Below are 10,906 nucleotides of genomic sequence, written 5' to 3' on the forward strand. Positions count from 1 at the left end.
CGTGCAAGGGGGTTTGCAGGGGGTCTGCGTGTGCAAGTGGGCGTGGGGGGGCGTGCAAGGGGGTTTGCAGGGAGTCTGGGTGTGTGGGAGGGGTGTGCAAGGGGTTTTGCAGGGGGTCTGGGTGTGTGGGGGGCGTGCAAGGGGGTTTGCAGGGGGTCTGGGTGTGCAAGTGGGCGTGGGGGGCGTGCAAAGGGTTTTGCAGGGGGTCTGGGTGTGTGGGGGGCGTGCAAGGGGGTTTGCAGGGGGGTCTGGGCGTGCAAGGGGGTTTTGGCTCCCCTTGCACAAGCGTGGGTGTGCCCGTGTCTATGTGTGCAGCGCCGTGTCCGTGGGTGCCCTGTCCATGGTGCCAGTCCGTGGGTGCCCTGTCCGTGGGTGCCGTGTCCGTGGGTGCCGTGTCCGTGGTGCCCTGTCCATGGTGCCCTGTCCGTGGGTGCCCTGTCCGTGTGTGCCCTGTCCGTGGATGTCCTGTCCGTGGATGTCCTGTCCGTGGTGCCCTGTCCCATGGTGCCCTGTCCGTGGGTGCCCTGTCCGTGTGTGCCCTGTCCGTGGGTGCCGTGTCCGTGGGTGCCCTGTCCATGGTGCCCTGTCCGTGGGTGCCCTGTCCATGTGTGCCCTGTCCATGGTGCCCTGTCCGTGGGTGCCCTGTCCATGTGTGCCCTGTCCATGGTGCCCTGTCCGTGGGTGCCGTGTCCGTGGGTGCCCTGTCCATGTGTGCCCTGTCCGTGTGTGCCCTGTCCGTGGGTGCCGTGTCCGTGGGTGCCCTGTCCGTGGGTGCCGTGTCTGGGAGCTCTGTGTCTTTAAGCAGCGCTGGCTCTAAAGCCGCTCTCTTGGCCAGTCCATAGGTCCATAGTCCATAATCCCCGTGTCCCTAAGCTGCCGTGGCTATAAGGGCTGGGGCCGCACACGCCGGGCTGGGCCGTGTCCCTGCCGTGTCCCTGTGTGTCCCTGTGTGTCCACACCGTGTCCGTGTGTCTCCCTGTGTGTCCCTGCCTTGTCCCTGCTGTGTCTGTGTCTGTCCCTGCCGTGTTCCTGCTGTGTCCCTGCCGTGTCCCTGTGTGTCCGTGTGTCTCCCTGTGTGTCCCTGCCGTGTCCCTGTGTGTCCGTGTGTCTCCCTGTGTGTCCCTGCCGTGTCCCTGTGTGTCCGTGTGTCTCCCTGTGTGTCCCTGCCGTGTCCGTGTGTGTCTGTGTCCCTGCCGTGTCCCTGCCGTGTCCGTACAGAGCCACACACAGTGACAGCCATGTGGCCCATGCTGCTGCTGCTGCCAGCGGCCCTGGCCATGCTGGCCCTGGCCCGGGTGGCCCATCGGCTGCTGGCCCCATCTGGCAACCCCTTTGCAGGGCCACCCCTGGAGCCACCAAGGCCACTGGTGACTGACCAGCGCGCCCGGGACAGGGTGCTGAAGCAGGGTGAGTGTTCTGTGTGTCCGTGTGTCCTGTGGGATGCTGGGTGTGCAGGGCTCGCCGTGCCCTGGCCGTCACTGTCACACGCATGTGCTCAGGGTTCAGCGCCCGGCGCGTGCCGGACCGGCTGGACGCTGTGGTCATCGGCAGTGGCGTGGGGGGGCCTGACGGTGGCCGCCACCCTGGCCAAGGCGGGCCGGCGGGTGCTGGTGCTGGAGCAGCACGACCAGGCCGGGGGCTGCTGCCACACCTTCCAGCAGCACGGCGTCGAGTTCGACGTGGGTGAGGATCCCCCGGCCCCCGGGCAGCCCTGTCACCCCCGTCACCCCCCTGTTCATGCCTTGTCACTGCCTGTCACCCCCTGTCACCCCCTGTCACTCCCCTGTCACCCTCACGTCCCTGAGGCCCCACTGTGAACCTGCTGCCAGCCCTGGTGTGTGCCATGTCCCTGCCCTGTCCCTGCCCTGTCCCTGCCGTGTCCCTGCCATGTCCCTGCCCTGTCCCTGCCCTGTCCCTGCCCTGTCCCTGCCCTGTCTGTGCCATGTCCCTGCCCTGTCCCTGCCATGTCCCTGCCCTGTCCCTGCCCTGTCCCTGCAGTGTCCCTGCCCTGTCCCTGCCATGTCCCTGCCCTGTCCCTGCCCTGTCCCTGCAGTGTCCCTGCCCTGTCCCTGCCATGTCCCTGCCATGTCCCTGCCATGCCCAGATCCCACCCCTGCCCCTCAGTGCCACACCAGGCAAAGCCAAACCCTGCTCTCCACGGCTGCTCCCGCTGCATCTCCATGCCATGTCCCCCTGTCCCCCCACCGTGTCCCCTGTCCCCACGCCACAGGCATCCACTACGTGGGGCAGCTGCACGAGGGGAGCCTCCTGCGGGTGGCCCTGGACCAGGTGACAGATGGGCAGCTCTGCTGGCACCGCCTGCCTGACCCCTACGACGAGGTGACCCTGGGACCCCGGCGCTACCTGCTGCGCTCCGGCAAGGTGGCCTTTGTCACCGCGCTGGAGGAGCAGTTCCCCGCCGAGAAGGCGGCCATCAGGGAGTTCATGAAGCTCTCTAAGGTGCGGCCCTGGGGTCACCTCCCCACGGGGGTGGCATGTCCCCAGGGATGGGCTTGGGATGGTGGCACTGGTGGAGACGTGGATGATGGGTGGACGTGGGGGTGCTTGTGCTGGGGGAAGGGGCTGTGGCCACAGTGGGGACAAAAGTGACAGCGGTGGTGGGGACAGGGGTGATGGGTGTGGTGGGAATGGTGGGGACAAAAGCAGTGGGCACAGAGGGGACACAGAGGGGACACAGAGAGGACACGGGTGATGGGCATGGTAGGGACAAGTTCTGGGGACAGTGAGGACACGGATGCTGGGGGGACAAGTGCTGAGCCACGGGTGGCCCTGGGGTGACAGCAGTGACAGTCCCGAGGACGTGGTGGTGGCCAGGCAGGGCAGTGTTGCTGGTGGCACATGGTGATGTCACACAGGTGGCCTCGCGGCACGCGGCGCTGCTGGCCTTGCTGAAGCTGTCCCCACGCTGGCTCGTCACCCTCCTGCTCCGCTCGGGCCTCCTGCCCCGCCTGTCCCCCGTTTTCCGCATGGCCACCACTAGCCACAGCCAGGCCGCGGCCCGGCTCACCTCCAACCCCGACCTGCGCGCCCTCTTAGGCTACCTCTTCTACGGTCAGGGGCCGTCGCGATAGGGAGGTGCTGTCGCGACAGGGAGGGCACCAGGTGGAGGAGGAGGGCGGTACTGCAGTGGCGGAGGTTGTGTCACGACCCGGGGTGGCACCATCACGACATGGGCAGTGCTGTGTTGGGATGGGGGCGGCCGTGTCGTGACAGTAGAAGGATGCGTTGCGGTAGGGGAGGGCACCGTGGTGACCCGGGAGGGCTGTGTCGCAATAAGGGAGGGCGATATCGCGGTGAGGAGCGCCGCGTCGCGACACGGCAGGGCCAGCCGTGCCCTCGTCACCCTGCCCTGTCGCCGCAGGCACGGCGCCGCGGGACTCGAGCTTCCTGGTGAACGCGCTGATGCTTCACCACTACCAGCGCGGGGCCTGGTACCCGCGGGGGGGGGCGAGCGAGGTCGCCTTCCACGCCGTGCCCGTCATCGAGCGCGCGGGGGGGGCCGTGCTCGTGCGCGCCCCCGTCACGCGCGTGCTCGTCAGCGCCGACGGCACCGCCCTGGGTGAGCGCCGGGACCCCCCCCCCCCCCGGGTTGGGGACGCGGTGGCAGCGCCCCGCGTGTCCCCCTGACCCCCGCCCCGCGTGTCCCCAGGGGTGGCGGTGCGGGCGGGGCCCGGCGAGGAGGAGCTGGAGATCCGCGCCCCCCTGGTCATCTCCGACGCCGGGGTCTTCAACACCTTCGGGAAGCTGCTGCCCCCCCACGTCCGCAGCCACCCCGGTAATGTGGCGCTCGTGTCCCCGTGTCCCTCGCGTCCTCGGTGTCCCCAGCATCCCTGGTGTCCCCAGTGTCCTCATCGTTCCTGGCACCCCCGTGTCCCTGCACGGGCAGGGTCAGGTGCCACCCCCGTGTCCCTATCCGGGCAGGGTCAGGTGCCACCCCCGTGTCCCTGCACGGGCAGGGTCAGGTGCCACCCCCGTGTCCCTGCACAAGCAGGGTCAGGTGCCACCCCTGTGTCCCTATCCGGGCAGGGTCAGGTGTCACCCCCGTGTCCCTATGCGGGCAGGGTCAGGTGCCACCCCCGTGTCCTTACCCGGGCAGGGTCAGGTGCCACCCCCGTGTCCCTATCCGGGCAGGGTCAGGTGCCACCCCCGTGTCCCTGTCCGGGCAGGGTCAGGTGTCACCCCCGTGTCCCTGCACAAGCAGGGTCAGGTGTCACCCCCGTGTCCCCGCAGGTGTCCGCTCCTGCCTGGCCATGGTGCGGCCGGGCATGGGCTCCTTCCTGGTGTTCGTGGGGCTGCGGGGCAGCGCGGCCGAGCTGGGCCTGCCCCCCACCAACTTCTGGATCTACCCCCACAACGACCTGGATGCCATGTGAGGGGTCCCGGCAGCCCTGGGGGGGCACGGCGGGTGGGTGGGGGGCACGGGGGGGGGCACCACACCCCTGTGTTCCCGCAGGATGACCCGGTACGCCGCCCTGAGCCGCGACGACGTCCCCGAGAACCTGGCCATGATGTTCATCACCTTCCCCGCCGCCAAGGACCCCACGTACGAGCAGCGGCACCCAGGTACCCTCCGGGGGGGCCCCCGCGTCCCCCCAGCTCCCCTCCGCGGGCTCGGGGAATCTGCAATCCCCCCGGCACGGGGTGGGCGCTGCCACCGGTACCCCCAGGGGGGTGTCACCGGCTGTCCCCGCCCCGCAGGCAGGTCCTGCATGACCATCCTGACCATGGCACGGTACGAGTGGTTCGAGGAGTGGGCCGGGAGCCGCCCCCGCCACCGCGGCCCCGACTACCAGCGCTACAAGATGGACATCGCCCAGCGGCTGCTGGAGAGGGCCCTGCTCCGCTTCCCGCACCTGCGGGACAAGGTGCCCCAAGGGATGGGCCGGGCTGTCCCACAGGGCCGGGGTGCCCCGGGGGGTGGGGTTCCACCCGTGAGCCCCCGTTCTGTGCAGGTGGAGTTCGTGGAGGCGGCGACCCCGCTCAGCAACCAGTACTACCTGGGGGCTGCGCGGGGGGAGATGTACGGCAGCGAGCACGACCTGCGCCGCTTCAGCCCCGCCGTGGTGGCCGCCCTGAGACCCGAGACACCCGTGAGGAACCTCTACCTGACAGGTGAGGGGCTGTGTCCCCATGTCCTGCTGTCCCCGTGAGCAGCTCCAGGCTCTGGGTGGTGTCCCCAAGGTGTCCCTGCAGTGGGTGGTGGCCACATCCCCCATGGTGGTGGCTGTGTCCCGCCCCGGGGGTGGCCGTGTGCCCCCCGTGGTGTCCCTGTGCCACGGTGGCTGTCCTCAGGGCAGGACGTGTTTTCCTGCGGGCTGGCGGGGGCCGTGCACGGGGGGCTGCTCTGCGCCTCGGCCGTCCTGGGCCGCCTGCTCTACCTGGACCTGCTGTTCCTCAAGAGGAAAATCAAGCGGCGCCAGGGCCGGCACACGGCGTGAGGGGACAGCGGGCCTGGGGACACCTGTCCTCGGGGACACCTGTCCTCGGGGATGGCTCCGGGCTGGGAGTGGCTCCCAGCTCAATAAACCCCGCTGTCCCAGTGGCCAGTACCTGTCTTTGGGGAGAGGATGGAGATGGGGGCGGGAGAGGGGTGGGATAGGGACAGGGACTGGAATAGGGATGGGGACAGGGATGGGATGGGATGGGAATAGGGATAGGGGTGAGACCGGAACGGAGAGAGGGTTGGGATGGGGATGGGGTTGGGATAGGGATGGGATGGGGATGGGCACAGGGAGCACCCACAGCTGGGGGTAAATGGGGCGTGCAGAACCCCCTTAAAATTTCCCCCCTTCTCCCTTTGTACTCCCCGAGCTTCTCCAGCCCCGTCCTCCTCCCAGCAGAGTCCGGAATTCTTCACACTTTTAAATATAATAAATAGGGGAATTCTCAGTGGGACGGCTTGTGGAAATGGGGGGCCATGAGCCCAGGCCATGCGGGTGGTCCCGAAAGGTCCATGTCCCCCCGAGTGAAGGGGAACGTTGTCACCAGCTGTCCTTGGAGGGTGTCACCTCTAGGTCCAGGTGGTGAAGGGGGGTTGAGCTGTGGGGTTGTGGCCACATTCGGGGCACGGCCCCTCGGGCACGGGGTACAGGAAGGGCTTGGCTGTCACCTGAGGGCGAGGGGGCATCAGTGCGGGGGGACATGTGGCACACTCAGGGGGCTCCCCAGGGAAAGAGGCTGTCCCCCTTCGTGGGTAAGGCAGCCCAGCACCCAGCGCCCCATGCCCCAGCACCCCCCACCCCACATCCCATCACCCCACACCCCACATCCCATCACCCCACACCCCACATCCCATCACCCCACATCCCATCACCCCACACCCCACATCCCATCACCCCACACCCCACATCCCATCACCCCACACCCCACATCCCATCACCCCACATCCCATCACCTCACACCCCACATCCCATCACCCCACACCCCACATCCCATCACCCCACATCCCATCACCCCACACCCCACATCCCATCACCCTACACCCCACATCCCATCACCCCACATCCCATCACCCAACATCCCATCACCCCACATCCCATCACCCCCCACCCCACACCCCATCACCCCACACCCCACATCCCATCACCCCACATCCCATCACCCCACACCCCACATCCCATCACCCTACACCCCACATCCCATCACCCCACATCCCATCACCCAACATCCCATCACCCCACATCCCATCACCCCCCACCCCACACCCCATCACCCCGCACCCCACATCCCATCACACCACACCCCACATCCCATCACCCCGCACCCCACATCCCATCACCCCCCACCCCACAGTCCCCCCCCCCCGGCCCCTATTCCGGGCTCAGCCCAGCCCCACACCGGGCGGGACCCACCTCGCTGTAGGGCGGGGGCTCCAGCCCCACGGGGATGGCGGCGCTGGGCAGACTGGGCAGCGTGGGCAGCAGGGTCAGCGCGGGGGGCACGGAGCCCTGGGGGTCTCTGTAGGGCGGGGCGGGTGCGGGACCCTGCGGGCTCCTGTAGGCGGGGGGGGGCACGGGGTCCTGGCAGAGCTTGCGGATGATGTGGAAGATGAGGAGGAGGACGGTGATGGCTACGAAGGTGATGATGATGATGAAGAACATGGCCCTGGGAACACCAAGAAGTGCGTGCTGGGGGCTGGCATGTCCCCGCCCAGCCCTGTCCCCACACCCGCAGAGCTCCCAGGGTCTCTCCACGTCTCCATCCCCCCCGTCCCCCTCCCCAGGGACCCCTCCCGGGCATGGCCCCCTGGCCCCCCGCCAACGAACCCGGTGTCCCCCGGCGCCGCCGCGTCACCTCCGTGCCACAGCCGCACTCTGGACCGGGGCCACCCCACGGCCCGCGCCCAGCGTCCCACACCCGCCGCCCTTTGCACCCTCCCTGCCCCACTGCGGACCTTGCCCTGGGTGGGGGGCCCTCGGGGCACCCCGCCGTGGGTCAGTTTGGGGTAACTTGGGCCACTTGGGGGCTTTTTAAAGGGTGGGACCATGCCAAGGGGGGCTGGCACCTTGCTGAGGGGGGCTGTCCCCGAACTGGGGGGATGAGAGGGGTGGCCTGGGTGGCGCAGGGCGTGCTCAGGGTGACACAAGGGGTGTTCGGGGTGACACAGGGGACCCCTGGCCCTGCCAGGAGTCGTGCCTGGGCCGAGGGGAGGGTGAGGAGCCAGCGGTGAGGCCGAAGGAGCGAGATCCCCCCGCGGGTGTGAAGAGCCGCCGGCTCAGCACCGTAAGCTCCCAAATCCCATCAGCGCCTGAGCCCCGCGCCGGGGCGATCCGGGGGCGATCCGGGGGCGATCCGGGGGTGATTCGGGGGTGACTCGGGGATGATCCAGGGGTGACTCGGGGATGATCCGGGGGTAATTCGGAGGGAGAGGCGGGGAGTGAACCGGGGGTGATCCTGAGGTGATCCGGGGGCGATCTGAGGGTGAACCAGAGGTGATCCGGGGGGTGAGCCGGTGGGTGAACCTGGCGTGATCCGGGGGTGATCCGGACGTGCCCCACGCTGCGCCTCCGGCCCCGCGACAGCGGGTGACAAAGCGGGTGAGTGGCCCGAGAGCAGACGAGGAGGCGGTGGCAGGTGTGGGACCAAGGGGACGGTTTGGGAGGGGGAGCTGGAGCCGCGGAAGGTCGGGGGGATCGGGCCGTGGGATGCCCTAAGCAGGATCATCCCCCTAAGGGGTTTAGGGCTGCCCTGGGCACCGGGGCTTGGCCGCACGGGTCAGGCAGCTCCAGCCGCGTAATTGGCTCAAGGGCTTAGCGGGGGATTTGCCACCACATGTCCTCCTGTGCCCTGGTGGGGACCCCCCAGAATCGGCCTGCCGATGCGGCAGAGCCCCCCCTCAGCCAGGTGAGCCCCCCCTCAGTGCTGGCTGAAATGAGTTTGTCGGGTCTCTGCTGCCGGACACCGGGCTCCTTCCCCCCCCGGGGCCGGGTGCTGCCCCACGAGCCCAGCCCGGGGCGCTGGGTGGGTGTCCCCTCGTGTCCCCCAGGGCATGAGAGGGTGCCCGGGGCTCCCTTCGGGCTCCACACCAGCCGCGGGGAATGAAATCCCAGCTGGAGGCAGAAACATCCGCGACGCCAGGTGGGTGCTGGTGGCCGCACCGGGCAGGAACAGGAACGGGAACGGGAAAACGGGAACGGGAACGAAGGGTGCACACTCCTGGACACACACACACACACACACACACACACACGGACACACAGACAGACACACAGACGGTCACACACGCACATCATCCCCTGGCACACGGACCCTGTGCCCTCAGGGACGGCTGTGCCAACCCCGCGCCCGGCTGCCAAGGCTGCCACGGTGCCACCAGCCCCGGCGCAGGGACAAGCGCCATCCCCGGCCGTGTCCCCAGGTGACCCCGTCTCGCCGCTCTCCCGTTTCCCAGGCCAGGGCGGCGTCCCGGGACGGGACACGCGGGACAGCCGGGCACCGGTGCCGCCCGGGCACAGCCACACCGGGGTGGGACGCGCCGCTGTCACCGCTAAATCCTCGCCGTGGTACGAGGCGGGGAGGACCCCGGGCAGCCCCGCTCTCCCCCCGCCCGCTCCGGGCTGCCTCGGCCGCGCTGCCGGCGTTCGCAGACGCGCGGTTGCGTAACCCGCGATGACGGGGCCCCCCAAAAAACGTGAGAACCGGCGGTGGCTGCGGCCCCACGGCGGGGCGGGGCCGGGGCCCCACAGGCGCTCCCGGTGTGCCTCGGTTTCCCTGGGAGAGCGGGGGCCGGGATGCCCCTTGCGGAGGAAGGTCCCCGGCCGTGTGTCCCTGTCCCTTCCCCAGGGCCGCTCGGGCCGTGGGGTGCGCACACACGCGCTGTGCTCGCTGCCCTGTGCACACACGCGTGTGCAAGCGTGTCCAAGTGTGCACAGGCACACGCACGACCGAGATCCCCACACGGATGCCGCCGCCGCTCCTCGGCCACCGCGACGCTGACGAGAGGACCCAGTGTGTCCCCCTGTCCCCATCCCCATCCAGGCCACCGTCCCCCCAGCCCCCTCCCCGCCCCCGCCTGGCCCCGTGCCCCCCTTCCCCACCGCGGCCCCTCTCCCCTCCCTCGGCCCAGCCTTTTCCCTTCCAGCTCCCTGTTTGAAGCTATTTTTTCCACAGCTCCTGCCAAGAGCCGCTAATGAGAAACAAACGGGCTCCTCGGCCGCGGCTGCTCCCGGCCCACACACCTCCGGCCGCGGGGCCGGGCTTGCACCTCCCTGTGCCCTCCTGGCAGCGACCTCGGGCACCTGCATCCTCCTCACCTGGCACCGGCACCGGGCATCTGCATCCTGCCCAGCTGGCACTGCCATCCTCGCCATCAGCACCGTCCCTGGGCACCTCCATCCTCCCTGCCCGGCACCATCCCTGGGCGTCTCCATCCACTCATGTGCCACCATTGCAAGCTGTCTCTGTCCTGCCCATGTACCACCATCCCAGGCATCTCCATGCCCCCACCCAGCACAATTCCCGGCATCTCCATCCTCCCAGGGCATCTCCGTCCTGCACACGTCACCATCCCTGAGCATCTTAACTGTCCCCATCTGTCACCATCCCAGGATGTCACCAACCTCCCCCTCCAGCACCATCCCTGAGCATTTCCATGCTGCCCACCCAGCATCACCCATGGGCATCTCTGTCCTGGCCATGTGCCACTGTCCTTGGGCATCTCTGTGCTGCCCAGGCGCCACCATCCCTGGGGACCTCATCCTCTCCTCTTGCCACCATCCCAGGGCACCTCATCCTCTCCTCTTGCCACCATCCCAGGGCACCTCATCCTCTCCTCTTGTCACCATCCCTGGGCGCCTCATCCTCTCCTCTTGTCACCATCCCTGGGCACCTCATCCTCTCCTCTTGTCACCATCCCTGGGTGCCTCATCCTCTCCTCTTGTCACCATCCCAGGGCATTTCCGTCCTGCCACCATCCCTGGGGTCTCTGCCCCGCTGCAGGGCAGGGCTGGGCCGGAGCCAGGTGCCACCAGGCTCTGAGCACCTCGGTGTCCCCTCTTCCCCCGTGTCCCGTGCCTGTGACCAGGCTGCTGCCAGAGCGGTGCCGGGGGTGGGGAGGAGCGAGGTGCGAGGGAGTCCCGAGCTGTCCCCCCCGCCGGCTCCCCCGGTCCCCCACCCAGCCCGGGCTCGGCCGGGGTCGCAGCCAAGCCCGTGCTGTTCCAGTTGGCCCCGGCTCGGCCCCAGTTATCGGCCGGTCACATTTTCCACTGAGCCGTGTTTGTGTTTGAGCAGCGCCGGCAGGAGGGAGGGAGTGCGGGAGAAGGGCAGGGACCCCCCGATGCCACCGCGGGGAGGGGGACAGCGTGGGGGGAAGGGTTTAGGGAGGAGGGCATGGGAGGGGGATTCCGGCCTGGGGAGGAGGACTGGCCGGGAGGGGGTTGGCACCGAG

At 68.9% G+C, this 10,906-nt stretch overlaps 2 protein-coding genes across 2 annotated transcripts; one reads left to right on the forward strand and one right to left on the reverse strand.

Moving 5' to 3' along the window:
• The first annotated feature begins 1,238 nt into the window (after positions 1-1,238).
• Positions 1,239-5,541, forward strand: LOC137487089 (all-trans-retinol 13,14-reductase-like). The gene is given in 12 exon segments (XM_068212728.1): positions 1,239-1,407; positions 1,500-1,558; positions 1,560-1,683; positions 2,231-2,460; positions 2,877-3,072; positions 3,383-3,580; positions 3,671-3,796; positions 4,252-4,390; positions 4,475-4,584; positions 4,720-4,886; positions 4,974-5,133; positions 5,314-5,541. Coding segments are annotated over 12 exon segments (1,824 nt in total). The 3' UTR covers positions 5,460-5,541.
• Positions 5,542-5,871: 330 nt separating this feature from the next.
• On the reverse strand, positions 5,872-7,338 carry LOC137486585 (actin nucleation-promoting factor WASL-like). Its single transcript, XM_068212018.1, has 3 exons — positions 7,287-7,338; positions 6,873-7,125; positions 5,872-6,130 (listed from the first exon to the last, which is right to left on the reverse strand). The coding sequence occupies exons 2-3, from the start codon at positions 7,119-7,121 to the stop codon at positions 6,032-6,034; spliced, it is 348 nt and encodes a 115-aa protein (XP_068068119.1). The 5' UTR covers positions 7,122-7,125; positions 7,287-7,338; the 3' UTR covers positions 5,872-6,031.
• Positions 7,339-10,906: the final 3,568 nt, after the last annotated feature.

Source organism: Anomalospiza imberbis, chromosome 22, assembly GCF_031753505.1.
Source record: "Anomalospiza imberbis isolate Cuckoo-Finch-1a 21T00152 chromosome 22, ASM3175350v1, whole genome shotgun sequence".
Taxonomy (NCBI): domain Eukaryota; kingdom Metazoa; phylum Chordata; class Aves; order Passeriformes; family Viduidae; genus Anomalospiza; species Anomalospiza imberbis.

What these genes read in the sequence shown, in the direction of transcription:
- LOC137486585 (XM_068212018.1), bottom strand. Translation starts at nt 7,121, where the DNA reads ATGTTCTTCATCATCATCATCACCTTCGTAGCCATCACCGTCCTCCTC. An exon ending in AGCCCCCGCCCTACAGCGAG is followed by an intron (nt 6,131 to 6,872) that starts GTGGGTCCCGCC and finishes CCTCGCCCTCAG; the next exon opens with GTGACAGCCAAGCCCTTCCT.